The sequence below is a fragment of the Myxocyprinus asiaticus genome, chromosome 33 (assembly GCF_019703515.2).
Source record: "Myxocyprinus asiaticus isolate MX2 ecotype Aquarium Trade chromosome 33, UBuf_Myxa_2, whole genome shotgun sequence".
NCBI lineage: Eukaryota > Metazoa > Chordata > Actinopteri > Cypriniformes > Catostomidae > Myxocyprinus > Myxocyprinus asiaticus.
Genome location: NC_059376.1, coordinates 34,420,481 through 34,445,547, shown reverse-complemented (window position 1 = coordinate 34,445,547; position 25,067 = coordinate 34,420,481). Strand labels below are relative to the sequence as shown.

General features: G+C 35.9%; 1 protein-coding gene across 1 annotated transcript in view; it reads left to right on the top strand.

Moving 5' to 3' along the window:
* Positions 1 to 25,067, top strand: part of LOC127424478 (voltage-dependent R-type calcium channel subunit alpha-1E-like) — a 171,280-nt gene that overhangs the window by 142,914 nt on the left and 3,299 nt on the right. Inside the window, exons 31-47 of the mRNA XM_051669745.1 lie at positions 3,083 to 3,247; positions 4,178 to 4,291; positions 4,393 to 4,479; positions 4,698 to 4,814; positions 5,201 to 5,266; positions 5,395 to 5,486; positions 5,665 to 5,836; positions 6,857 to 6,984; positions 8,290 to 8,386; positions 11,805 to 11,910; positions 12,031 to 12,138; positions 13,277 to 13,377; positions 13,900 to 14,006; positions 15,018 to 15,141; positions 21,274 to 21,402; positions 21,929 to 22,070; positions 22,571 to 22,746. Of these exons, the coding sequence (XP_051525705.1) occupies positions 3,083 to 3,247; positions 4,178 to 4,291; positions 4,393 to 4,479; positions 4,698 to 4,814; positions 5,201 to 5,266; positions 5,395 to 5,486; positions 5,665 to 5,836; positions 6,857 to 6,984; positions 8,290 to 8,386; positions 11,805 to 11,910; positions 12,031 to 12,138; positions 13,277 to 13,377; positions 13,900 to 14,006; positions 15,018 to 15,141; positions 21,274 to 21,402; positions 21,929 to 22,070; positions 22,571 to 22,746 (2,031 nt within the window). The remainder of the gene's footprint in view (positions 1 to 3,082; positions 3,248 to 4,177; positions 4,292 to 4,392; positions 4,480 to 4,697; positions 4,815 to 5,200; positions 5,267 to 5,394; positions 5,487 to 5,664; positions 5,837 to 6,856; positions 6,985 to 8,289; positions 8,387 to 11,804; positions 11,911 to 12,030; positions 12,139 to 13,276; positions 13,378 to 13,899; positions 14,007 to 15,017; positions 15,142 to 21,273; positions 21,403 to 21,928; positions 22,071 to 22,570; positions 22,747 to 25,067) is intronic.

Here is a 25,067-nt window from a genome sequence, read left to right as displayed (position 1 = left end):
GAATATATGTTATATTTTAGCATCTTCAAAGTACCTTTGCCTAGAATTTGGAGACATGTACTCTTGACATTTTCTGTACCAAATTCTTGAGGTATCACCCTGGGATGCTTTTTAAACAGTATTGAAGGAGTTCCCATCTATGTTGGGCACTTATTGGCTGCTTTTCTTTATTATTTGGTCCAAGTCATCAATTTCAAAAACTTTTTTTTTATTATTAAATTTTAGTTTTATAATGAAATAAATTAATATGGTGGCACAATTATATTTTTGTCTATAAAACTAATTTCAAATATTTAAGCATACACCTTCAGATCAAAAGATTTTTAAGATCATGAGAAACATTTCAGTCAAGTGTTTCAAATCTTTTGACCGGTAGTGTATGTGTATATAATATATATAATGTAAATATATCGTCCAATTTCCCTGATCCAGTTAGATGTAAAAAATATCATCTAAAATTCTGGCTAATTGATTAAGTAGAGTAATTACATCTATTATACATATAGATCAAGTGGGGTTTATTCATGGTCTTAGTTCTTCTTATAGTATTGGACATTTTATAAATATTATGTGGTCAGTAGCGAATGATCAGACCCCGATCGCTGCAGTCTCACTTGACACGAGAAGGCATTTGATAGGGTGGAATGGGACTATCTTTTTATGTTTTGGAAATTTTCGGGTTTGGGATACTTTTATTGGGTGGATTAAGTTACTTTATAAACAACCGTTAGCAGCAGTGCAAACTAATGGATTAATTTCATATTATTTTTCTCTTGGTAGGGGAACCCGGCAAGGCTGTCTTCTCTCCCCTTTATTGTTTTTTGTCTTGCCCTGGAACCATTAGATGCCGCAATAAGAAAACAGGATGATTTTCCTGGTGTTGTAGCAGGAGGTGTGGTGCATAAACTCTGCAGATAATATATTATTATTTGTCTCCAACCCTAGTAGATCTATGCCTAGCCTTCATAAAATTATTAATTCCTTCTCTAAATTTTCAGGATACAGGGTGAATTGGTCTAAATCGGAAGCTCTTGCTCTGACAGCATATTGCCCTGCCACGGCTTTCCAACCTGGCACCTTTCAATGGCCCAAGCAAGGCATTAAGTATTTAGGCATTTTATTTCCAGCAAATTTGAGAGACTTAGTTAGAGTTCATTTTGACCCATTAATGAAAAGGTTCTTGTGCAATGTGGATAGGTGGGCTTCACTACATTTGTCAATGTTATAAAAATGAATTGTATCCCAAAATTCAATTATCTACTACAGTCTCTCCCTTTAGAATTTCCTCTTTCTTATTTTAAACAATTTGATAGAATATCTAAGTACTTTCTTTGGAATGGTAAATGACCTCAATTGCATTTCAGTAAGTTACATCGACCAATTGACAAAGGAGGTTTAGGCCTCACCAAAAACAAAACATTATTACTATGCTTTTAATCTTAGACACTTGGCCCATTGGTCTCTTCCACCTGAGAGAGCCTCTCCCTAGTACTATATTGAACAAGTGGTCCTTGCCCCATTCTTACCATTGCAAAGTCTTTTTATCAAACTGCCTGGAGAAGTAAAAATGCATCCCATTATTTCACACTTACATTCAGTATGGACAAAGGTTTCCCATTTGTTCAATTTTGATATTTACCTAAATGTTTCCTCAAGCATATGGCTGAACCCCAAATTGTGTATTAACAAGTCCCCCTTTATAATAACAACATATAGAATAAAATTAAATAATATGACTCTCTCTTTCTTTATTAGCATCATAATCATCGTCCTGAAGGCTATGAAGATGTGTTGAACCCCTTTTTCTGGAAAGAATGGATTGAGAGGGGTGTTGCTACATTTGGTGACCTTTATGAAATCGGAGCTTTGAGATCATTTGAAAATATAACACAGCAATTTGGGATTTCTAGGTCTTAGTTATTCAGGTATTTACAGTTGCGCCATTTACTTTATACTATTTTTGGTGGTAGTACACAGCCCCCTAAAGCTGCAGACACCCTCTCTAAGGTGCTCACAGCCTTTGGAAAGGGTCATGAAATGTCAGTGTATTATTGCTCATTGATTCAGAGTCCTGGTGACGGAGTCTTAACAGCTCATAAGAGGTTATGGAAAAGATATTTGAACTTGGTATTGGAGGAAGGGGAGTGGGAAAGAATTTTTAAAAATCTTAAAACTATGTCTAGGGATGCAAGGGTATGCCTTATTCAGTTTAAGATTGCTCTGTGGTTCTGCTCTAAGATTCAAGAATTTTGGGCAAGAGTCCAGAATTTATCTGTGAGGTTTTAGATACTAAAATTTCATTTTGCCCCAGACTATATATATTGGGTGATGGGGTGGTTATTAAACTAGGTGACAAACTAGGTATACGAAAAGCTGGGTCCAAACTAGCGTAATGATCGACAGACAAATAATTCTTAGAGGATGGAAGTCAATTGGCACTCCCTCATTTCAAAAATTGTTCACCGAATTGGGCAGGGTGGCGGCATTTGATGTCGTATAAACAGTTTGGCAGATTGGATGCATTGAGGGGGAAATAATGGGGGTTAAAGTTGATTCTGTGTGTGTGTGTGTGTGTGTGTGTGTATATATATATATATATATATATATATATATATTATTCTGTTTTTACATATATGAGTCAATAAAAAGTGTTAATAAAAGAAAGTTATCTTTTATCGCTACTTTGCAGTATTGAATGGATCATAATTATTGTATATTTATCATCAAAATTACACTTGCTATGTCCACCATCTTGGATTTATTTTTCACAGAGCTCTTTACAGTGCATCCTGGGTGCACCCTACTTTTAGAATTTGGCCAAAGATATCTTAGGAGGCAGCAAAATTAAGAGGCCTACCTTTTAGATCGGCCTTCGTATCGGGAGTGCACATATAATGCCTAAAAAGGCTTCCTCTGGAGGCAGCTCACTAAATTTTGAACAGAGTAACTTGAATCCTTAACAGAAGTGCCAGTGATTTGCTTCTCTGTTGACAATTACATGCTAATCTAATGTGTGATTAATTGTTAATGTCTTTTGCTCAGGCAGAAACTGCCCATGTCTTACCATATATTTCTTTCTTAGAGGGCTTGTATCGACTTTGCCATCAGTGCCAAGCCTCTGACACGCTACATGCCACAGAACAGACAGACCTTACAGTACCGGCTGTGGCACTTTGTGGTGTCGCCCTCCTTTGAGTACACTGTGCTTACGATGATTGCTCTCAACACCATCGTGCTCATGATGAAAGTGAGGAGAAAACTCTTCATGTTGAATATAGCACAGCTGCATATAATTATGAAAGCCAGGTGCAAGAAAAGCGTAAACACCCTAATTTAATCCTAAAAGTTTACAAACATTTTTATGAGACGATCCCTTCAGTATGTCCCACGCAACTTTCTGTTCCAAAAGGAAATATTTCAGGAAACACAGGAAAGAAAAATGCACATCAAATAATTTCATGGCATTTATTAATAATTCTAACATTGAAGTGAACTGATATCATGCCCTTAATATTCTTTTACTGAACTGATTTTCATAAGCACAATTTTTGCCTAGAATATCTGTAACCATTTGTTAAAATTTAAAATATCTTGAAATATTAATTTAATTTAGAATCATAAAAAAAAATCACTTTACTGTTTGCAAACTGTAGGGAGCTTTGGTGAGAAAGTGGAAAGAAAATTATTATAAATGTTATTGTTGGGGCCTGTAGTCTGTGATACTGCTCTCATACCAGACAGTCATGAGTCACATCTTATTAAATATTGATCAGAAGCCATCAGCTACTATTCAACTTTTCCTCATTAGCTTTGGCCTAACATCCCCTGTGACTAATTTTAACTGGAGTTAGATCTGGGCCTCCACAAGTCATCATGTCTGCTTTGGTCTGCATCTGTGCAGACATTTCTATAATAATAAGATATAAAAGCACAGATATTTTTAGATGTTGATCCTTATGTGAAGTGAAGTCTGAAAAGCTTCTATAATTAGGTCTCATGTAGTTTGAATACCTCAGTTTTGATGTAGGAGTTTGAAGATTTTAGCTGTTTTAAGTACTTGCATTGCTAAGATAAATGAATGGAGGGAGAGATTAATTGACTATTTGCCAAGCCAACATAATAACAACATATAGAATAAATAAAATAATATGACTCTCTCTCTCTTTCTCTTTATTAGCACCATGATCCTCGTCCTGAAGGCTATGAAGATGTGTTGAAACACCTCAACACTGCGTTCACAGTGATTTTCTCTGTGGAATGTGTCCTCAAAATCCTGGCATTTGGTTTTTTGGTAAGCACTGGGGAAATAGCACTCTGCATAAAACTGCATAATAATGTATAATCAATATACATTAAAATTTCCTCATCCAACATCAACTTTGTGTCTTTCAGAATTATTTCAGAGACACATGGAATATATTTGACTTCATTACAGTTCTTGGAAGTATCACTGAAATTGTGGTTGACCAATTATCTAAGGTGAGAAGTAAATTTAACCTATGTACACACTTATTTATATGTATGTATATACAGTATTTATATACTTAATTATTTATTCAGAGTCCTTTTGATTTTTACACTTCTCCAGTTTGCAGACAATATTCATTTGCATTAGAAATGAATTAGGTATTCTGATTGGCTTGTATGCAGTATTTATTTATATGAGCAATCACCTCTGTGTTCTGATTGGTTTGTAGGCTGGAACTATTAATATGAGCTTCCTAAAGTTATTCCGTGCAGCTCGGCTGATTAAACTTCTGCGTCAGGGCTACACCATTCGTATTCTGCTCTGGACTTTTGTTCAGTCATTCAAGGTCAGACTGGTGCATCATTAAAGTCAAAACATAAGTGAAAAACATTGACATGTCAGCTGATATCAGCAACACAATATCATTTTATGTAACACTCATAGAATATTTCAGTCTTCGGTACATGTAAATGTAATGTTTGCATGGTGAATTGAGATTGGATTTTCAGACATCTAAGTTTTCATGGTTTATTAATAGAAAGTGTATCATTAAAGGAGAGTCTCAGTCTTCCTCCCTCCCTCCCTCTATATACAGTATATTTATACTGTCATATTACAAAAAATCTTTAACACTGTTCTTTTGCTACTTTGGAAGCACTAGTATTTCCTTCGGGAAATATCAGTCTTTAGATTAATTTTTGATGAGGGTTTAACAAGATATTTGTCTTGCAGGCTCTTCCTTATGTCTGCCTGCTCATCGCTATGCTGTTTTTCATCTATGCTATCATTGGCATGCAGGTAAAGGTTGTCTTTTTCCCCCAGCTGTCTTTCTACATCTCTATATTCCTTTCTCGCTTTGTCTTTCTCTCTCTAAGCATGCAAATTTAATCAACCCCTCTTGTGTGTGTTTTTGTAATTTTGTAAAGGTTTTTGGCAACATCAAGGTAAATGAAAAAAGCCAAATCAACCGACACAATAACTTCAGGACATTCTTTGGTGCCCTCATGTTGTTGTTCAGGTAAGATGATGTTTATAAAAGGATATTAATATTCTTACAAAATCTGCATATTTTCATGTAATTTCTTTGTTAAAAAAAATGTTACATGTTGAATGTCGATTATTTCACTGTGAAGAGAGTACAATGAAACAGACATAGTGTCTAATAATAAATAAATTATATATGTGTGTCTGTTTAGGAGTGCAACAGGTGAGTCATGGCAGGACATCATGTTGTCATGTTTAGGAGAGAAAGAGTGTGAAACCGACATGTCTCTCCACAATTCAACAAAAAAGGAAATAAGAAAAGAATGCGGGACCGACTTTGCATACTTCTACTTTGTCTCCTTCATCTTCTTCAGTTCCTTTTTGGTGAGGCAATACAGTTTACTGACACAAACACACAGCAATAAAAAAGCCTTTTTACTTGAAAGCAGTATACTTAAAGGAATAGTTCACCCAACAATTAAAATTCTTTCAGAATTTACTCACCTTTAAGTCGCCTAAAACTGATATGACTTTCTTTCTTCTGCAGAACACAAACTAGGATATTTTGATGGAGATATGATGTATTTATATCCATACAATGCAAGGCAAAGTGGTCTAACACTTTCAAGCCCCAGAAAGGACTTAAGACAGCATAAAGGTAATCATCTACACAACTCGAGTGATTTAATCTATGTCTTATGAAATGATACGATCGGTTTTGGGCGAGACCAGACCAAAATGTAACTCCTTTTTTACAATAAATCTTGACATCTGCAGACATCTTAACACGTGCTCTGTGCATGCACATGTGCTGTGCGCCCACGCTAGGTGTGCAAATCAAGTGTCAAGTGCAAGGAAGTGTAATCAAGCTTTAAATCATGATCGCCAAGGAGACTGTTGATGTTTGATTATGAAGATTTATAGTGAAAAATAGTTACATTTTGGTGTGTTTGTCACCCAAAACCAATTGTATGTCTTCAGAAGACATGGATTAAACCACTCAAATTGTATGGATTAACTTTATGCTGCCTTTATATCTTTTATGGAGCTTGAAAGTGTTGGACCCAACTGACTTGCATTGTATGAATATAAATCCATCATATCTCCATCAAAATATCCTACTTTTTTATTCCGCAGAAGAAAGAAAGTCATATGAGTTTGAAACGGCATAAGAGTAAGTAAAAGTCTTTTTTTTTTTTTCAAAGAACTATCTAACTATTTTCGAAGAATGGGAAAAATTCATCATCATACTCTATGTGAATAGTTTAGGTGTGGAAAGTAAGATTTACGTGAAAGAACTTTTTAATGTTTGTTACTTTATTGCATTGCATCTAGTTAGGACTTGATGTTGACCTCACTTTATATCATTGAACTGTTCTATCTATATTCTTCTCTCTCTCATAGATGCTCAATCTGTTTGTGGCTGTGATCATGGATAATTTTGAGTACCTGACACGAGACTCATCCATTCTGGGTCCACATCACTTGGATGAGTTTGTACGGATCTGGGGAGAGTATGATCGTGCTGCATGGTGAGAGAGATGGTTTTAAACACTTTCAGTTGATCACATGCCGTACAGATGTAATACAATAAAACAAAAACAAATAACATGTTGATAGATGTTTTACAGGGTCTGTTTGCTTGTTTTCTCAATTTGCAAGAATATCATATTTGAAAAACATTAAATTGGGTATTTCCGTTGTAAATGTCCCATGAATGTCTATGAAAAGTACAGGATAATTTGCTTTTACATTTGAAATAGTCTGTAATGTCTCTGTGTCTCTCTTACACTAATTTGAACAACTGCAGGGTAATTTAAAGGGGCCATATAACTGAGGGATCCATTTTTCTCTTGAGATAAGAGTTCATTGTACTATGAAAAGAAACTGTAACTTTTAGATCTCAAAATGTTCTCCCAGTCCAAAAAGACCATTTATTTAAACTAAATAAGCATTTATTTTGCAATTACGCTAATACTGAACTTCTGTTTACTTAGTTTATGTCTTAAAGGCACAACAACAAAAACGGCCTGTTTAAAGGAATATTCCGGGTTCAATAAAAGTTAAGCTCAATCAGCAGCATTTGTGGCATAATGTTAATTGCCTCAAAAAATTATTTTGCTTTGTCCCTCCTTTTCTTAAAAAAGAAAAAAAGAAAGAAAGAAAAAAATCTGGGTGTTACAGTGAGGTACTTACAATGGAAGTAAATGGGGCCGCTAACATTAATATACTCATTGTTTCAAAAGTATAGCCACAAGACGTAAACAGTATGCATGTTAACGTGACTTTAGTGTGATAAAATTGCTTACCAACCTTTTCTGTGTAAAGTTATTTCCAATTTTACAACTTTGTTGCCATGAAGATGTTGCAATATAAACCATAAAACCTTAAAATTACTGTAAAAACAACAATTTAAACATCTACAGCTCAAATATAACACAAGTTTGAATAGAAGAATGAATGTGTTTTTATAAAATTTTAGGCTTCACATTTCTTTCCTTTAAACCCTCAAAAAAATTGCCCCATTTACTTCCATTATAAGTGCCTCACTGTAATCCAGATTTTTTTTAAAGAAAAGGAGGGACGAGTTGAAATTACCTGTAATCAACATTGTGCCACAAATGCTGTCGATTGAGCGTAACTTGTATTGAACCCAGAATTGTAATTGGAATGGTTGGAGAGAGTGAAGTAAAATTATGGCTACTAAATTACTAACTTAATCTACTAAGGTTTTAAAGTATGCCATGACCCCTTTAAAGTGTATTTTATACCACTCCTATCACACGTATAACCATCCTAAATTGTCTGCTGTTAACAACGGGTGTGTCCTTCTCCAGTGGAAAACTACACTATAAGGAGATGTACAAAGTTGTACGCACAATATCACCTCCTCTGGGCTTTGGAAAGAATTGCCCCTACAGGGTGGCGTGCAAGGTTTGGCTCAACTGTGAAAAACTACCCCACAGCCTCTTCCTCCTCTTTTTTTTTTATCATTCCCTGCTCCTTCACTACCTAACAACCCCCTCCCTCCTCCTCGTCCCTGTGATCTCCAGTACTCAAAGACTCCACCGTGTCAAAGTCTGGCAGAGCCAAGAGCTCAGTGCACAGAGAGACAACTCATCCCTTTGGCCCGTGTCCAGCTCCTGAAGTGTAAATAACTGAAGCAGTTCATGACACTGAGAGCCATCCATCATTAAACACCATTAGATCATAACTAACACTGCCAATGGATGTCAGGAGGGAGTCAGTCTCTCTGTGTCTGAATTGGATTTGGGGCTTTTTATTGAATATCTTTCCAGAAATGTGGGTTTGAGGTTATAGGAGGGCAGACTCCTTGTGTTCACCATTGCCTCACATGTTTGTAATTCATGAGAGCATAATGCCCATCTGCCCTGGTCTGCTGCAACCACTTCTGTGGGTTTCTGTATTATAGTAGCAGGACTTTATTTTGAATAGAGATGTTCAGTTTGTAGTCCTTAAACCCGGAAGAGATTTAGGAATTTCAAGCCATGGGTTATTAGAGTAGTGGATCTCTCAAAAATTCCAGTTTAACCCCTGGCTGTAACCACCATAGAATTTAAAGTGGAAACCAATATATAGATAAGGGGTCGATCAAAATTAGTTTTTAAACGGGAGATTCTTAAACTTTTACATTTGGTCCCCCAATTGTTGAACATTTGTATTCATCCTTGCTCGAACATGAATTGAAACCTCTATGTGGTTTAAAAAAATTTGCTGCATAAGAACTACAACATTTGTAAAGTACATTAAGAATGTAAACACACATCCACACACATTGTAGTAGTTGTAATCCTTATGGAGCAACTTATAAGCAAGTTATGTTTTCAAAGTACAAAGTGGTTTCAAAATTCATTTTTGAGGTTTGAATGTGTAATTTTCAATGATTGTTTACAGCAGACCTTATTTGACTAGAAAACCACTATTTGAAAAACATATGGAAAATTCCTGAGGGAAGGTATGGCGAATCAGTCTTCCATGTTGGCATACAAATAGAGCGCAACAGTCCCCTCCCTCTTTTTCAGCCATTTTTGGTTCTTGAAGTATTTTTCCTATTTATTTTTTCCTTAGGGTTTTCATAAACTCCTTCATATATGAGTTCTAAGCCATAAACCAAACCAATCAGCTCCGATGTGAATCACACTATTACAAACTTAGATTTGAAGCTAAAAATTATTTGAAAATCTGAGAAAAAGACAATGGTACAAAATTGTGTACTTAATGCCTTTCATGAGGGCATGAACTACAATCCCATGAAGCAATGACAAATTATGTGTAAATACAAAGATTTTGATTTTAAGTTTATGATTATAAGTATAGAACTAATATATTTGAATTTTATTGCAAAATATTCAGATAAATGCAAATATCTAAGTAGTTGGGAGTGTATGGAGACAGGCCCAATTGCATCATTGTGTCATGGACCTGGCCAGGTACTGCAGGGCTTGTTTGGCGTGTTTTTTTGCTGCGATTCTGTGATTGGTGGATTGTTTCCCTTCAGGATCATGGGTAGTATAGATGTTAACCAAGAATTCTGCTATTAAACTATATAAAAAATATTGCAGACTTGTGGTTTCAACAAAAGCATACACTATCGATTAACAACCTTGGCTCTCATGGTAGGTCTGTCTTTAAAAGTTTATAAGTTATCGTTAAAAATGCATTTGCCTATGGAGAAAATGAATGGGATTTTTACTTTCAGAACCCGACTGTTGTGCTCCATTGACTTCACGACTGAACAGCTCTGTATGCGCAGTCAAGATCCCCTCAGATCCACTCACTTGACTCATCAGATCTTTGACTGTTCTAATCATTTCTCTCCTTAGCCTCTTCTATGCCTGCATTGCATAGAAAGACCTCCACCTGACTCCACCTATTTGTTTAAACTAATTTGTTTAATTTCCCTTTTGACAGTGTTTTTCTTTTCCTGTTTCTCCCTCTATCTTTTCTGTTGTTTCCTTTTGTTCCTTGTCACAATCTTCCTCTCCTCCCTTGTTCCTTGGGAATGCCCTATTCTTCCTCCTCCTCTTCATCACATTGCCCCTGGTGACTACCCCCCTCCCAGTGGCCGTATTCATTATACTGATATGTACGAGATGCTGACCTGCATGTCGCCACCGCTTGGCCTGGGCAAGAAATGCCCCTCCAAAGTGGCGTATAAGGTAGTCTGCAGTATTACTATTTAGTCTGCTTATTTACAAGAGTCCCAAACTAATCAAAGCTTATTGTCCCAGTTTACAGTGGGTGTGCACTGATATCCATTTTTGCTTCCAGGTAGTCATGATTAAATGATTTTGTCAAGATATCAGTGAGCACCTGTTGTAAAATGGCACCAAAGCACAGCATCACATGGAAGCAAGCAAAAATGAAATATTGCATTTATAATTTGTGGCTGGTATTTGGTATCTTAAATTATTTTAAGCATTTCTATTTTCCTATGTTTATCGTTTTAGAAAAGTTTTTTACCTATTCTACATTACTTGTATGTCATGCACTTTGCTTGATTTGTTTCATAAATTTGTTTCAATATTACTAGCCATTTTTTTTTACTAGATAGTAGATTTAGGATTAAAATAAATGTTTTAGTGGCAGATTTGCCAATCTGAACAAACTTTTTGACATCTCATAAGGCTCTTATTATTCGTAGATTATCAGTGATGTTATTTTTTGTCATTGTCTTCTAGTCATCATAATATAATGTCTCTGTATATCCACCAACAACACTTTATTTGAATATGTCGCCATAACACTGTTTTAACTCTGACATTAGTTTATTTCAGTGTTATAGATGTGTTATAAATGGCATGTTCATAAAGTGTGATCCTTCAAACTTTTCTAATGTTTCTTTGCATAAATCTCATCCTTTACTCTGTCTTGATCTACTTTAATATATGTGTTTCAAATGTGTGCATGAATTTGTGGTGGTGCACCTAATAAAAGTGTTTTTTGAGTTTTTGAGAAAGTTCCTTTTTTTGTAAGGAATATTCTTAACATACTTTTCTGGTGAACATTTCCCAAGCTACTTCGAAGAATATGTAAACAACTAAGCTCTTTTAAGCTCTTTTTTTTTAATTTTTTTTTATTCAAAACAACACTGAAATACATCCTTCAACTAAGACCTGACCCTTAACTACAGAAAGAAATAGATGGTCATTCAAAAATCAGGAAACATGCCTTAAAATTCATTCATGGCAAAAAAGCTAAAGTCAGTGTAGAAGAGAACCCACAAAAAAGTGTGCTCACCAGAAAGGTCCCTTAGTTTTGCTGAAACAAGAAGTGCACTACTTGTATTTCATTTGTCTTTTCCTGTGTCCTTGTGGTGACCTGCTCTCAGCGGTTAGTGCTGATGAACATGCCAGTGGATGACGACATGTCAGTTCACTTCACCTCCACTCTTATGGCCCTGATACGCACTGCACTGGATATTAAAATTGCTCAAGGTTAGCATCATTCCTAATTGTGATGCCTGTCAAAATCAACTATAGTCGTGATTTGTTTTTTTGTTTTTTTACACAAGGTAACAATGAAATAATATAAGATTACTGGTGTTTGTGTGGCAGGGGGTGAGGACAGAGGTCAGATGGACATAGAGTTACAAAAGGAAATTAGTGTCATCTGGCCACACCTCTCCCATAAGTCTCTTGACCTGCTTGTACCCATCCACAAAGGTGAGAGATTAACACTGCCAGCTCGGACACAGGGTTATTATACTTTTTATATAGTTTTTATTCATATTTTATTTGAAATGTGTCATTCCAATTTTAAAATGTTTTTATTAGTTTTTGCTATATTTAATCTAGTTTTATTTGTTCAAGTGTTTTCTAGTTTCTTTTTAGTAATTTTTTATTTTAGTTTTAGTGTGACAACCTGCCTGCCACGCGTCAAAAGCAAACACAGTAGATTCCATTATAATCATTTAATCTGTCTACACTTGAACAGTTAATTGCGGTGTGTCACATTGCGCTGGTAGTAAACAGATGCCCTGTTCTGTTGCTGACATGCTGCAGAGCTACTCCAGCCACTTTAGTATCTCGTTCATCTGAAATGAAATGATTACATACCAAATATCATACCTTTCATTTTTTTTTTTTAGAATGAATTTTCTGACTGCTATATTAATGCCAGCTTGTGGTGTTTCTTGTCTACTAATTCAAATGAAATTTGTTTCTTACCACATTTAAATGCAATTTTACCAATAATAACATTACAGTAATAAATATTTAATAAGAAAATGTTTATACCAGTGGATTTCCAAAATTAATGTAGAATAGAATTTATTTTCCCATTTAACCGTTGCTGAAGTCTATTCAAGCTCAGAACTGATTGGTCCATGCTATGCATTTAGAATGTTCACTTTGACTTGTCCAGCATTAATAGCCTCTAACGGACAATGGACGCGCCTGGTGTAGACAGGATTTTAATATTTTAGGACAGCCAAACTTAATGCCTATACTGTTTTCAGTTAAAACATTTCCATGGCCCATAAAGTATTGCTGCTATTTACTGGCATTTTCATGTTAGCTTAAATTATTATTATTCAGCTATATTATTTTTTCATTTCAGTAAAAAAAAAAAATAAATAAATAAATAAATAAAATTCATTTAGTTTTCAGTTTAGTTATTGTTTACAATAACAACACTGCTTTGACCATTAATACCTATGAAAAAAAAGGTTGCATACCATACAACTCCAGCTTTGGAGACATGCTTCTCTCCCATAAAGTGTGTTCTGATGCATCTCTACATTGAAGTTCATTTATTTTGACCTTAGAAATCTTAGATTTTAGAAACCAATCTTTCTTTCAGCCAGTGACATGACCATTGGGAAGATCTATGCAGCCATGATGATCATGGACTACTACAAGCAGAACAAAGCAAAGAAGCTCCGCCAGCAGATTGAGGAACAGGTAGGGGGTAGTTGGCAATAAATACTTCTGATTAGTTATTAGATTAGATGTCCTGCAGTGTTGCATTCTATGTGTATATAGTAAAGCTATTTTAAGCAGCATTTTTCTAATTGTTTATGCATGCAGTTTTATGACTTCATATTAAATATTACAAAGAATTTTTATACTTTTAAAATACTTTTGTCACCGCAGCACTATGTAAAATGAACTAGTGAAGTCAAAATAGTGATAAAAAAGTATTAGACCTTAAAAGAAATGGTCACCAATTACAGAACCTAAAATATACATACTTACACTTTCAAAGAAATTTTAACCTAAAATCTTGTTGATGTTGATATAGGAAGATTGCCATCTACTTGTTTGGAATATTGTTAAATTTACTGAAAAATACTACTAAAATGTATCATGTTTCAGTTTAAAGTGTTGACTTCCTGAAGCTGGAAATGTGTGCTGTTTTTGGGGTGTTCTGGGTCCCTGTCCTTAGCTCTGAGATTGCACTGACCCTGTATTGTTGTCTTGCAGAAACATGCTCCGATGTTCCAACGCATGGATGCATCCTCACTGCCACAGGACATTCTATGCAGTGCCAAGGCTCTGCCATTCCTGACACACAGTGCAGGATCTGCCCTGTAATTGTACATGTTGTGTGTGTGTGTGTGCGCGCGCGCGCGTGTGCGTGCGTGTGCATCCCAAATGTGTATGGCTTTCTTTCTTCTGTAGAACACAAACAAAGAATTTTAGAAGAATATCTCAGCTCTGTAGGTCCATACAATGCAAATGGATTGTGACCAGCAATTTAAAGCTCCAAAAAACACAGACAGTCATAGTAAAAGTGATCCATACGACTTCAGTGGTTAAATTATTGTCTAAAGTGATTCGATTGCTTTGGACGATAAACAGATCAATATTTAAGGACTTTTCACTATAAATCTTTACTTTCTGGTCGCTCTCCAATGCGTGTTCATGAGAGAAACAAGTTTATACAGCCTCTCGTGTGACGTAAGCACGCTGGCATGATTAAATGAAAGCAAAACCAGTGAAGCTTGTGTACAGCATTCTGTTTTAATAAACCGAGCCTTACTTCCGGTTGTATTGCGACAGTTCTCGCGTGAACATGCCAACACACTTATGTTACAGGATAGGCTACGTGAACTCGGCCCCCTCATGAACGCACATTGGAGAGCAAAGAGAACAATACAATTATAGTGAAAAGGACTTAAATGTTGAGCAGTTTCTCACCCAAAGTGATTGTATCACTTTAGAAGACATTCATTTAACCACTGGAGTTTTACTACGACTGTCTATGCTTTTTGGAGCTTCATAAGGTCACCATTCACTTGCAGTGTATGGACCTACAAAGCTAAGATATTCTTCTAAAAATCTTTGTTTGTGTTCTGCAGAAGAAAGTCATACACATCTGGCAGGGCATGAGGATGAGTAAATAGTGAGAGAATTTTCATTTTTGGGTGAACTATCCCTTTACTGTAAGTTGGCCCTGTATCTGTCATCATTTCATGTCACCGTCTGATCTGTTAATCGTCCTGTATATAGCTTACACACAAAGATCTCACTTATGTATAGCATATACAGATGCAAGCCAACATGAGCATGATTGACAAGTTTCTCTGTTGTTTTCTCAGCACCAGAGGTGGGTTTTTGGCACTGAGTCCCATCTCCCCCCAAGATCTTTTCATGCAACCCATGGCCCAAGAGTCCATGGAAAACAGGGAGGAATACCAACACCATTATCACCTCCAGAGCATGGTAGGAGCAACTAAATTGAAAATACACAAACTAAAATATCTTTCTGTTTTTATTTTATTTTATTAATTTGACTGACAATATCTCCAGAAAGTATTTGGGCATTTTTAAAAGTATACATTTAATTGCATGACCAACAAAATATAAGAAAAAGTGACATCTGCAAAGAAATGCAGATGCTAGAGGTTTTCTCAGAATTAGCTAACGACTGACAACCAGAATCTCTCCAAAAAAAAAAAAAAAAAAAAAATTTTATTGTAAAATATTTTGCTTAAAATGTGTGCTTGTGCTATTCTTCTTTTTTTTTTAAATGGCCCTTGGTCATTTTTGTGATGCAAAAACATTCATAAGTTGTAAAGTGTGGTTTAAGTGTTCAAATATTCTGTGGGGCCAGCGTATGTGCATGAAATACCTGAAAGCTATTTTGTACAGTATTTGGTTTTATGAATAAACATTCAAATTATCATCTATTTAAAATTCTAAAACTGTATGCAAAGTTAAGCCCATGCTCGCTATTTAATTCCATGGCAGTTAATGAATTATTCAGGGGTGCATTTCCCATACAACGACTTAACTCACTGCTTAACCACCATAGTACGATGCATCGTTAGAGAAGCTAACTAGCTAGTCACAACTGTTTCCCGAAACCCTAGTAACTATGTCGCACATCCATCATTCAAACTGTCGTTAATGACGTTAGGGGGTGGAGTAAAAACTTCTGCAGAGATCAAAGGATATCAAATTATAACAGCTCATTTACATGGACAGAAAGCCATTTATTGTGAAAAAACTGCTTAAGACACGAAATAGACATTTACGTTTATATGCACTTTGTAAGTGGCATACTCTTTACTACAGTATACAAGCGGTTCGGTCAGTAAACAGCTCTACAGCAACGTTATTTCCCCGTGACGCTGCTGTAAATAACGAACATGTTATCTGAGGACTACTTCTGTTATTTTCTGTTCTCCGTTGTTACGCTTTATTTTCACATGCCCCTCTGTTGCTGGTGTGTTTGTTTTCATTGCAACCTCTCGTAGCATTGAGCTGCAATAGTGGGGTTTCCCTCTTACCTCCGGGGCACTTGAGCACATACATATGCACATTTTTCAAAAACCAATAAGAATGCCACTTTTATTCTTGACACAATAAAATATATAGAATTAAATATATATGGAGTGAAAGATACAGACTGGGTCTGGCAAATTGGGCTCTGGTGAAGCTGTGTGAGAAATTAAAACCCTTCACAATCTGAATTTAAATACAAAATATAATATCCCATTTGATGACCAAAAATACTCTTGTCATTTTTAACATGTTTCGAGTTAGTGCTTTTCTAATACACTGGGAAATCATCCAGTAGTTTAACATGTAGAAATGAGCACATAATAGGTGATCACAGTAGCATTGGAATGCCAGATCAAATGTAAGCAATTATTGTTTGAATCATATCATGCAATGCCATTACTTCATTATCAACTACCAGAATAATGTCATTAATAAATTATATACTGTTTGTGTGATTAAGAATCCTATGTATGGAATGAAATACAAACCATTATTGTTTTGCAATGTACACTACAACAGTCAAGTAACTAAAGCTGGCTATGTAAAGATTTTCTCGATACACAAGATAATGGCCATGATAATATAAGCCAAACATGACACAAAATACATCCTTTATTTAAATCCTCAGACAATTCTAAAGAGAGGCCTTACTTCTCATTTTTCCCAAGCCACAGCATGAAAACTATAAAAAAAAAAAAAAAAAAAAGCATGAAAGCAAACCCATTAACAGATGAATACAATAATTTGATAATCAAATTAAGCTGCACCCTATTACTGTCACAAATCATTGATGAAACGCTCACATTTAGCTAGTTAATTTAGATGATTATTAGCCACCAAGGTGTTTCTATCCATTCCTCAGGTCCACCAATAGCAGGTGTATTAATGACTCTCTCTGTGTGTGTATCAAATGCTTAACAATGGCGGCTTTACAAAGAATCCTACAGCTTGAGCACTGAAGGTGACGCAGAAGTCAGGTAGTGTATATAAATGCCTACATAAGGACAAATTTCTCCCCACTTGACTCTTTATCTGACGACATCATAAGAAAATTCTGCATTCCAAGGACCAAGATCCTTGAATTTCTGCAGGTTGTGAAACCAAACCTTCCAAGGGCCACAAGAAGAAACTACACCTTAAGCCCAGCAGTGCAGTGCTTAGCTGCACTGCATTATTGTGCTATGGAAAGTTTTATGGATGTGGTTGGTGATGGCCTGTGGCTCAGCAAATCTTAGGTCAGCAAGGCTGTGAAAGCAGTAACACCTTTGCTGTTACAGGTTATGAACATCACGCTGACTTTCCCCAAAACACCTAAAAAATTCCAGTCACAACATTGCAGTCACGGAAATTTGTTCAACTTCCTGAGAAGGAAGAGGAGGTCATACTGGTGCTGCTGATGATGAAAATGCTGCTGCTACTGATGATGATGATCCACTGAACCCACATCAAGGCAGAATGCATCCTGCAGGAGCAGAAGTCAGAGAACATTTAATTCAGAAAATGTTTGGTTACTTTTTTCATTTTTAAATACAGTTTGTTTACTGTATTTTCTATTAATAAACTAACTTGTGTTAATAAACATTTTGTGTAATTTCCTACATTGGTCTGTTTTTTTCCCCTGCAAACATTAATTGAAAGACTACTGCAAACAAGAAGTATACATTTGTTTTCTATAACAAACCCTATTGAGAATATTCTATATTCTGTTATATTCTACTTCTGTGAACACCTCACAATAAACACAAAACCACTTACATAGACATGTTATCCCATACAGAAATCAGATATATGGTCATACATGTATATTTCTATAATTATTGTTCATTTATTTGGGTATATTGGCTATATAAAATAACACTGTGATTTGGGAAATTATGTTTTACATATGAAAGTGTAATATTTTGAAATATGTAAATGAATGAATTTTACACTTACTGTAGGGCTTTTCTAACACTATACACAAAGTACTGCAGACTATGTTGCATATACTCTATGTACAGTACAGATAACTTTTTATATCAGTGAAAACCATTAACATGCATATTGTGTTTTACATATATAGCCATATGTGAAATTTCTCTTTGCAAAATGTTGTAACAAAGATATTCGCTTGTAAATAATCAAATAACTCACCTTTTCTACGCGAAAACGAAGCCAATCCTGCGTTCCAAACATCATAAATAATGCCTTCGGAGGGCACTTCGAAGGGAGAACAATTGTGACAGTCACGATCGAAAATCGTTTTAAACTGAATTTCCAATAAAAATAACTTTGAGCACCAAACTTCAAGCCTTTCAAAGCTCTCTAAGTGGATGGTGAAGTATTTGAAAGGAATAGGGCATAGGGGTGATAAGTCTGAATAGAACACACCCAAGCTGCGGCGAAATCAATGATGTCGACACTTTAAACAAGGAACTATGCTTCTAACCACAGGTGGAGAGCTGTAGTTCCAACTACACAACTTTGCGACGCTGTTTGCGAATGTTCGTTGGAACATATGTTGGTAACGATGAAACTTGCGACCATAGCTGGCTAACGATGCTTTTGGGAAATGTACCCCAGGTATACAAAACAAATAATTAGAGTAACAGGGTCTGAATACCACACAGCTAAAACATCTCAGATCAGTCTGTAAGAGTTTAATGAATAGCATGGAAATATTGACACCCAAGGTGGAACAAAAATGTTCTGAATCTAATTTGCAAAGCACCAACTTTAATTGACAGCACTTGCTCATAAACAAAGGTTTTATCCATATAACATTCTGACAGACAGTATTCTAATGTAAATCATCCCAAAATTAATTCACACATGCTAACAGTGTATCACTCCTACTGACATAGATGGTAATTCGTTTTCTCAATTAATCAGTTGGTTGCCTCCAAAACATTAAACTACCATTTGATTGGATTAATGTCTCTAATCGTTAGGAATTAATCTGCATGTTCATTAACTTTTCTAGTTCACAACCCTGCATGGCATTTCTACCTCTCCTGGCTCATTCTCTTTCCACAACTGAAGCTTTATTGTCATTGCTATATTATTTGGCTTTTGGTCTTGGCTTTTAACAGAGGAGTTGCTTGTTTTTTTTTTTTTTTTTTTTTTAAAGGTTTGGAAGGGTATGTTGATGTACTGTAGTTTCTAAAGGGGTGGAAGAAGGGGCTGAGTCAAGGTGACCTCCAGGCCTTATATAATTGATGAGTAGAAAATAACAAGCTTAGATGAATTTCTGTGCTTGTATTTTGGTTTGTTTGCTTTTGCTTTCCTGTTTTCTCCTTTTACATTGCCTCTCTACTTCCAACTAAGGTGAACCTCTAGATGTTTTTAAGGACTAGTTCACCCAAAAATGTAAATTCCATCAACATTTACTCACCGTCATGTTGTTCCAAACATGTATGTCTTTCTTTCTTCCTTAAAATACCAAAGGAGAAGTTAGGCAGTATGGTAGTCAGTCACCATTCATTCTCATGCATTGGAAGTGAATGATGACCGAGGCAGTCATTCTGCCTAACATCTGTTTTTTGGTCCCACATGCCTTTATTTCGTCACACTTAGATTACTGTAACTCCCTCTATATCGGAGTAAATCAATCATCTCTCTCTCATCTTCAAATGGTCCAAAATGGTGCAGCCAGACATCTGAAGGGCAGATGCAGATATGAACACATCACTCCAATTTTAGCTTCACTGCATTGGTTGCCGGTTAGATACAGAATTGATTTAAAATCGTATTATTTGTTTTTTAACCATTAAATAGCCAGGCGCCACAATATCTCTCAGATTTATTGCGCCCACTCAATTAGTCTTGATCTCTTAGATCAGGGGATCTCGGATTGCTCTCTGTTCCCAGATCCAGACTGAAGCAAAGAGGTGATCGTGCCTTTACCATAGCTGGCCCTAAGCTCTGGAACAGCCTGCCGGTACAAATCAGAACTGCTCCACCTCTATCTTTTTTAAATCTATGCTTAAAACCTATCTATTTTCATTGGCTTTTAATCAACTTTTAATTCTTTGTTTTGGTGTGATTTTTTTTTTTTTTTTTCACTTTTACTTTTTCTAGTTAGTTGTTTATTGTCTATTTTATCTGCTTTTCTCATGCATGATACTGTACACAATTTGGTCAACATCAGTTGTTTTAAAATGTGCTTTATACAAAAAATGTGGCATTGACATAGTAACTCCATCCTTAAAATGAGTGTTACTAACAGTTAATAGGTTGTGTACATTTTGAAACCCAAAAATTAAAAAGTGGCCCTGAACATTAATATTTTGCAGAGGAAAGTGTTTGTATATAAATTGCAGCAGTGCATAATGCATTAATATAATGAACAGTGATGAAAAAAATATTCCATATATACAGTATATCTGGTCATCTGAAATTAATTAATTAATTGCTTAAATCTCTCTCGTGCAACCACGTACACACTGCATGGGCACATTTGGACTAAATATCACTTTTTGCTGGCCAAATTATTGTTTTTAAACCAGCTGTTTCCTTCAGAATCAAACAGGAAAGTGGTGTAATTCCGAAAATGTACTATAATAAACTCTTTGGTCTTTGTTTTAATGAAAAAATATTAGCACAAAATTAACAGATGATTAACTGGTTACCATATTTTTACTCTAACAATTTAAAGGGACTTAATTCACAATGTTTTCATTCCTTGAACCGTTTCTAGTCTCTGATCATGAACAAGATGAACGATTATTAATGTATGAAATGAACTTGGAATTCCATAGGAAGACTAATATTGAGCAATATAAAAAATAATTAGCAAATATAAAGTGCCACGTTGCATTGCTGCTCATTTGCATAGAAATAAACTAACATTTTCATCTCTGGACACACCCGCATTGCCTCACCAAAGCTCATGTCTCCTGAAACCACCAAGGCTTATGTCTCAAAATGATTTCTGGTCACTTTGTCACTACAAATTACTGTTAGAGTGAATGCTTCTTGAGTATGACCTGACGGTGACACACTACTCGACATGAATGTATTCATTTTCTTGCATAAGGACTTAATGTCTCTCCCTCCTCCCTAATTTTTCACTCTCTAACTGCTTAGGTGCCAGAGCACAAAGAATTTAGCAGTGAGCTGTGCCCCACTAGCTTGCAGGCCGATCCTCTGCTGGTGCCAGGGAGAGGCGTCTCTATCCGAGCCTCATCCATGCCTCGGTTGGCAGTAGAGTCACAGGTACTGCTGCCTGTGTTTGCTTAGCCTAGCTATAGCTAGCTGCTTTCTCTGAATCTGCCTCATGGGTGAGATTATAGTTAGCATCAGTGTTGTGATTGGTGCAAAATTGGGAAAAGGAGAGATGGGCATTGAACTATAGTTTGTGATTGGGCTAAATTTGCTAAATTTACCATTATAAGTGGGCCACAGTGAGGGAAAATAAATAAAATAATGTACAGTGTAATATTCCCCCTTTAAACTGGTATGACCTGGTTTTTCCAGCAGGGATTGTGAAAAAGTTGTACTTGCCTTCGTTAGAGCTCTGTTCAAAACTCTTTTGTTTACAAGAACTCTTTAATTTACATTCTTCTTTATTATATCACTGTATGTTTTAAAAGCGAGATAAAGTCCAAATCCAACAAATGTAACATGAATTTGTTTCATTTTTGTGTCTGTTTTTGTGTGGCCATTTGTTAATGCATGTTTGCTCTTTGGGTTTGTCTTTCATGTTGTGTTTGTTCTCTGTTATGTTTTATGTGTACAGCAGGTGTCTTCAGAGAACAAACTGATGAAGCGCTCGTTCTCCACAATTGGTGATCAGTGTGTCAATGGTGATTGGCAGGAGGAGTTTTCTCTGGAGAGGGTGAGCCCTGATCGACTAGAGAGACCGAGGCAAAGAAGCTTCAGAGGTCAGTTTGCAGCATTCATTCCAAACACTCAGATACAGTGTACACGCTCAGAGAGATGGAATTCTTGAAATTCTCTGTAATGGTGATGATACTGTGCACACTATGGTAGAGGTTATTATTATCTTTAGTATGCTGGAGACACTGTCTTGTATGAGACCATAAGATGAGATCCAGATCCAGAGGAATAGAGACTCAGGTCACATTTAGTACTTCAACTCAACTTCAACTCAGATATGTAATTTTAACAACACTTTGTCATCTTTGCAACCGGTGAGTAATTAGACTGATAAAAGTTTTGGTTCACATCTGTTTTGTCATCTTACTGATTCAACCAAAAGAACGAATAATTTGCATGCAGTCAGTGAGGACAATGCTAAAAAGTTGTTTTGTTGACTGTGTTATTGTCACATGCACTTCACGAGCTCACACCTCATATAATATAAATATAAACATACGTATGTGTGTCTAAACATGTTAACTGTATTTTTGTGCACGTGCAGCTATCAGGTCAAACCTGCGGGAGCCAGTGGACAAGGAGAGGGGACGATCTAAAGAGCGAAGACACCTGCTGTCTCCAGATGTGTCTCGCTGTAACTCAGAAGAGAGGAGCCAGTCACAAGAAAGACGCCACTCTAGATCGCCCAGTGAGGGCAGGAAGCACACAACACTCAGACAGGTGAGGACACACACATGTGCACATACCTTATGTCATACCGCCTGACCTGGTAGATTATTTGGTAACACTTTATAATAAGGTTCCATTTGTAAACATTAGTTAATGCATTAGGTATCATGAACAAACAATTAACAATATGTATTTTACACTATTTATTAATCTTTGTTAATGTTAATAAAAATATAATTGTTCATTGTCAGTTCGTGTTAGTTCATAGTGCATTAGCTAATGTTAACAAATGCAACTTTTGATTTAAAAAATGTATTAGTATGTATTAGTACTGCCACTTTCGATACAGTCGATCATGACATTCTCATCGATCGCCTAAGAGACCAGATTGGTATTCAGGGGTCAGCCTTGGACTGGGTCTCTTCATATCTCAAGGGTAGAAAAATTTCAGTCTGTTTAGAGAACTGTTCTTCATCAGTTGTTCCTTTAACGTGTGGGGTTCCTCAGGGCTCCATCTTGGGACCTGTTTTATTCTCCCTTTACATACTTCCATTTGGAAAGATCTTTGATAAGCATAGAATACACTACCTGTATGCTGATGACTTTCAACTTTACGTTCCTATTAAACATGGGAAGCAACCCTCTTTTGAGTCTCTGTATAAATGCATGGCCAATGTAAAGTGTTGGTTGGCAAACAACTTTCTTCAATTAAACGAGGATAAGTCAGAGTTTATTCTTTTTGGTCAAAGGGGATGTGGGGTAAATTTAGATGGCAACTTGTCATTGCTTCCAGGGACAAAACTTTCCTATGTGAAAAACCTGGGTGTTATTTTTGACACTGAGCTCAAGTTTGATCGCAAATAAATGCTGTTGTTAAAAATGGCTTTTTCCATCTTAGATCTATAGCAAAGTTGAAGTCCGTCTTCTCTTTTGATGATTTGGAGAAGGTTGTGCATGCCTTTGTGTCTTCTCGTTTGGACTATTGTAATGCTTTGTATCTGGGTGTGAGTCAGGCCTCTCTCTCTCGCCTGCAGATGGTACAGAATTCAGCTGTTAGCCTTTTAACTGGAACGAGGAAAAGAGACCAAATTACCCCTGTATTGATTTTCCTACATTGGTTACCAATTCAATACAGAATCCAGTACAAAGTGTTGCTATATGTATTTAAGGCTCTCCATGGTTTAGCACCAGAGCACATCTCTGATTTAATAAGTTTGCATCAACCTTCAAGGTCTCTCCGCTCTGGTGATTAGCTGTCTGTCGGTTCCTTGATCACCCCTTAAAACTCTAGGTGATAGAGCTTTTGCGGTGGCAGCCCCTAGACTTTGGAACGAGCTTCCGTTGGCCATGAAATCATCTCCGTCTCTAGTGTCATTCCAGGGGGCCTTAAAAACGTATTTATTTTCCCTAGCTTTTAATGAATTGCATTATAAATTGTACTATGTTAATTTCTCTTATCCTGTCTTTGTCGGTTTTAAATGCTTGTTGTATTCTTAAGATGTATGTATGTGATTTTATTTTTTGTAACTCCATGTATAGCACTTTGGTACCCAGTGCGGTTTTTGAAAGTGCTCTATAAATAAAAAAAAAATTGAGTTGAGTTGTAACGGTGATTTTTGCTTCACCTACATAATTTTTTGTGGTAAACAACATTATACAAATGCTGTTGATGGAGCTTAACTTGTGCTAAACCTGGAATATTCTTTTAGGCTAGGACACTTTTTACACTAAAATAAGTTACACACTTTGTGACCTTCACTAATGACTGATTCTGAAAGTCTGGACAAAAAATAAAAAAATAAACCTGGAAGATAATAATAAAAAAAGTCCTCTTCTAAATAAAAATATTTTTTTCTTTTTCTTCATCTTTTCTTTAACTTGGCCAACACATAGGCCTACATATCAGTGCCTTGTGCTATTACACTCAGTAACAGACAGATAGCAAGTATAATGCAAAAATCATATACAATCTAAAATTTTTATTTATTTAATAAGTTTTCATAAATGCATTTAAGCAACATTTGTGTCAAAATAGTATAACTTATCCAACTCAAATACATGTGATATTAAATAAGAAAGAGTTTGATAAGATGTAATCCAAAAATAATCAGATTAGATTACCTACAAAAATATAATCCAAGAGATTGTTACCGATTGCAGTTTTATTCATGTAAATTGTAATTATTACCAGATTACAATTCAGAAGCAATCTAGTCATATAGCAATGCTCTGGCATTGACAGCGAGTTTTCTACCGCAAAACATCACTTTTCTTCCTCTGTAGATTTCATGTTCTGATTCTACATTTGTTTATCCCCTCAATCTCTTCATCACCTAATTGCTCTGTTTGTCTTTCTCTGTTTACCCACAATC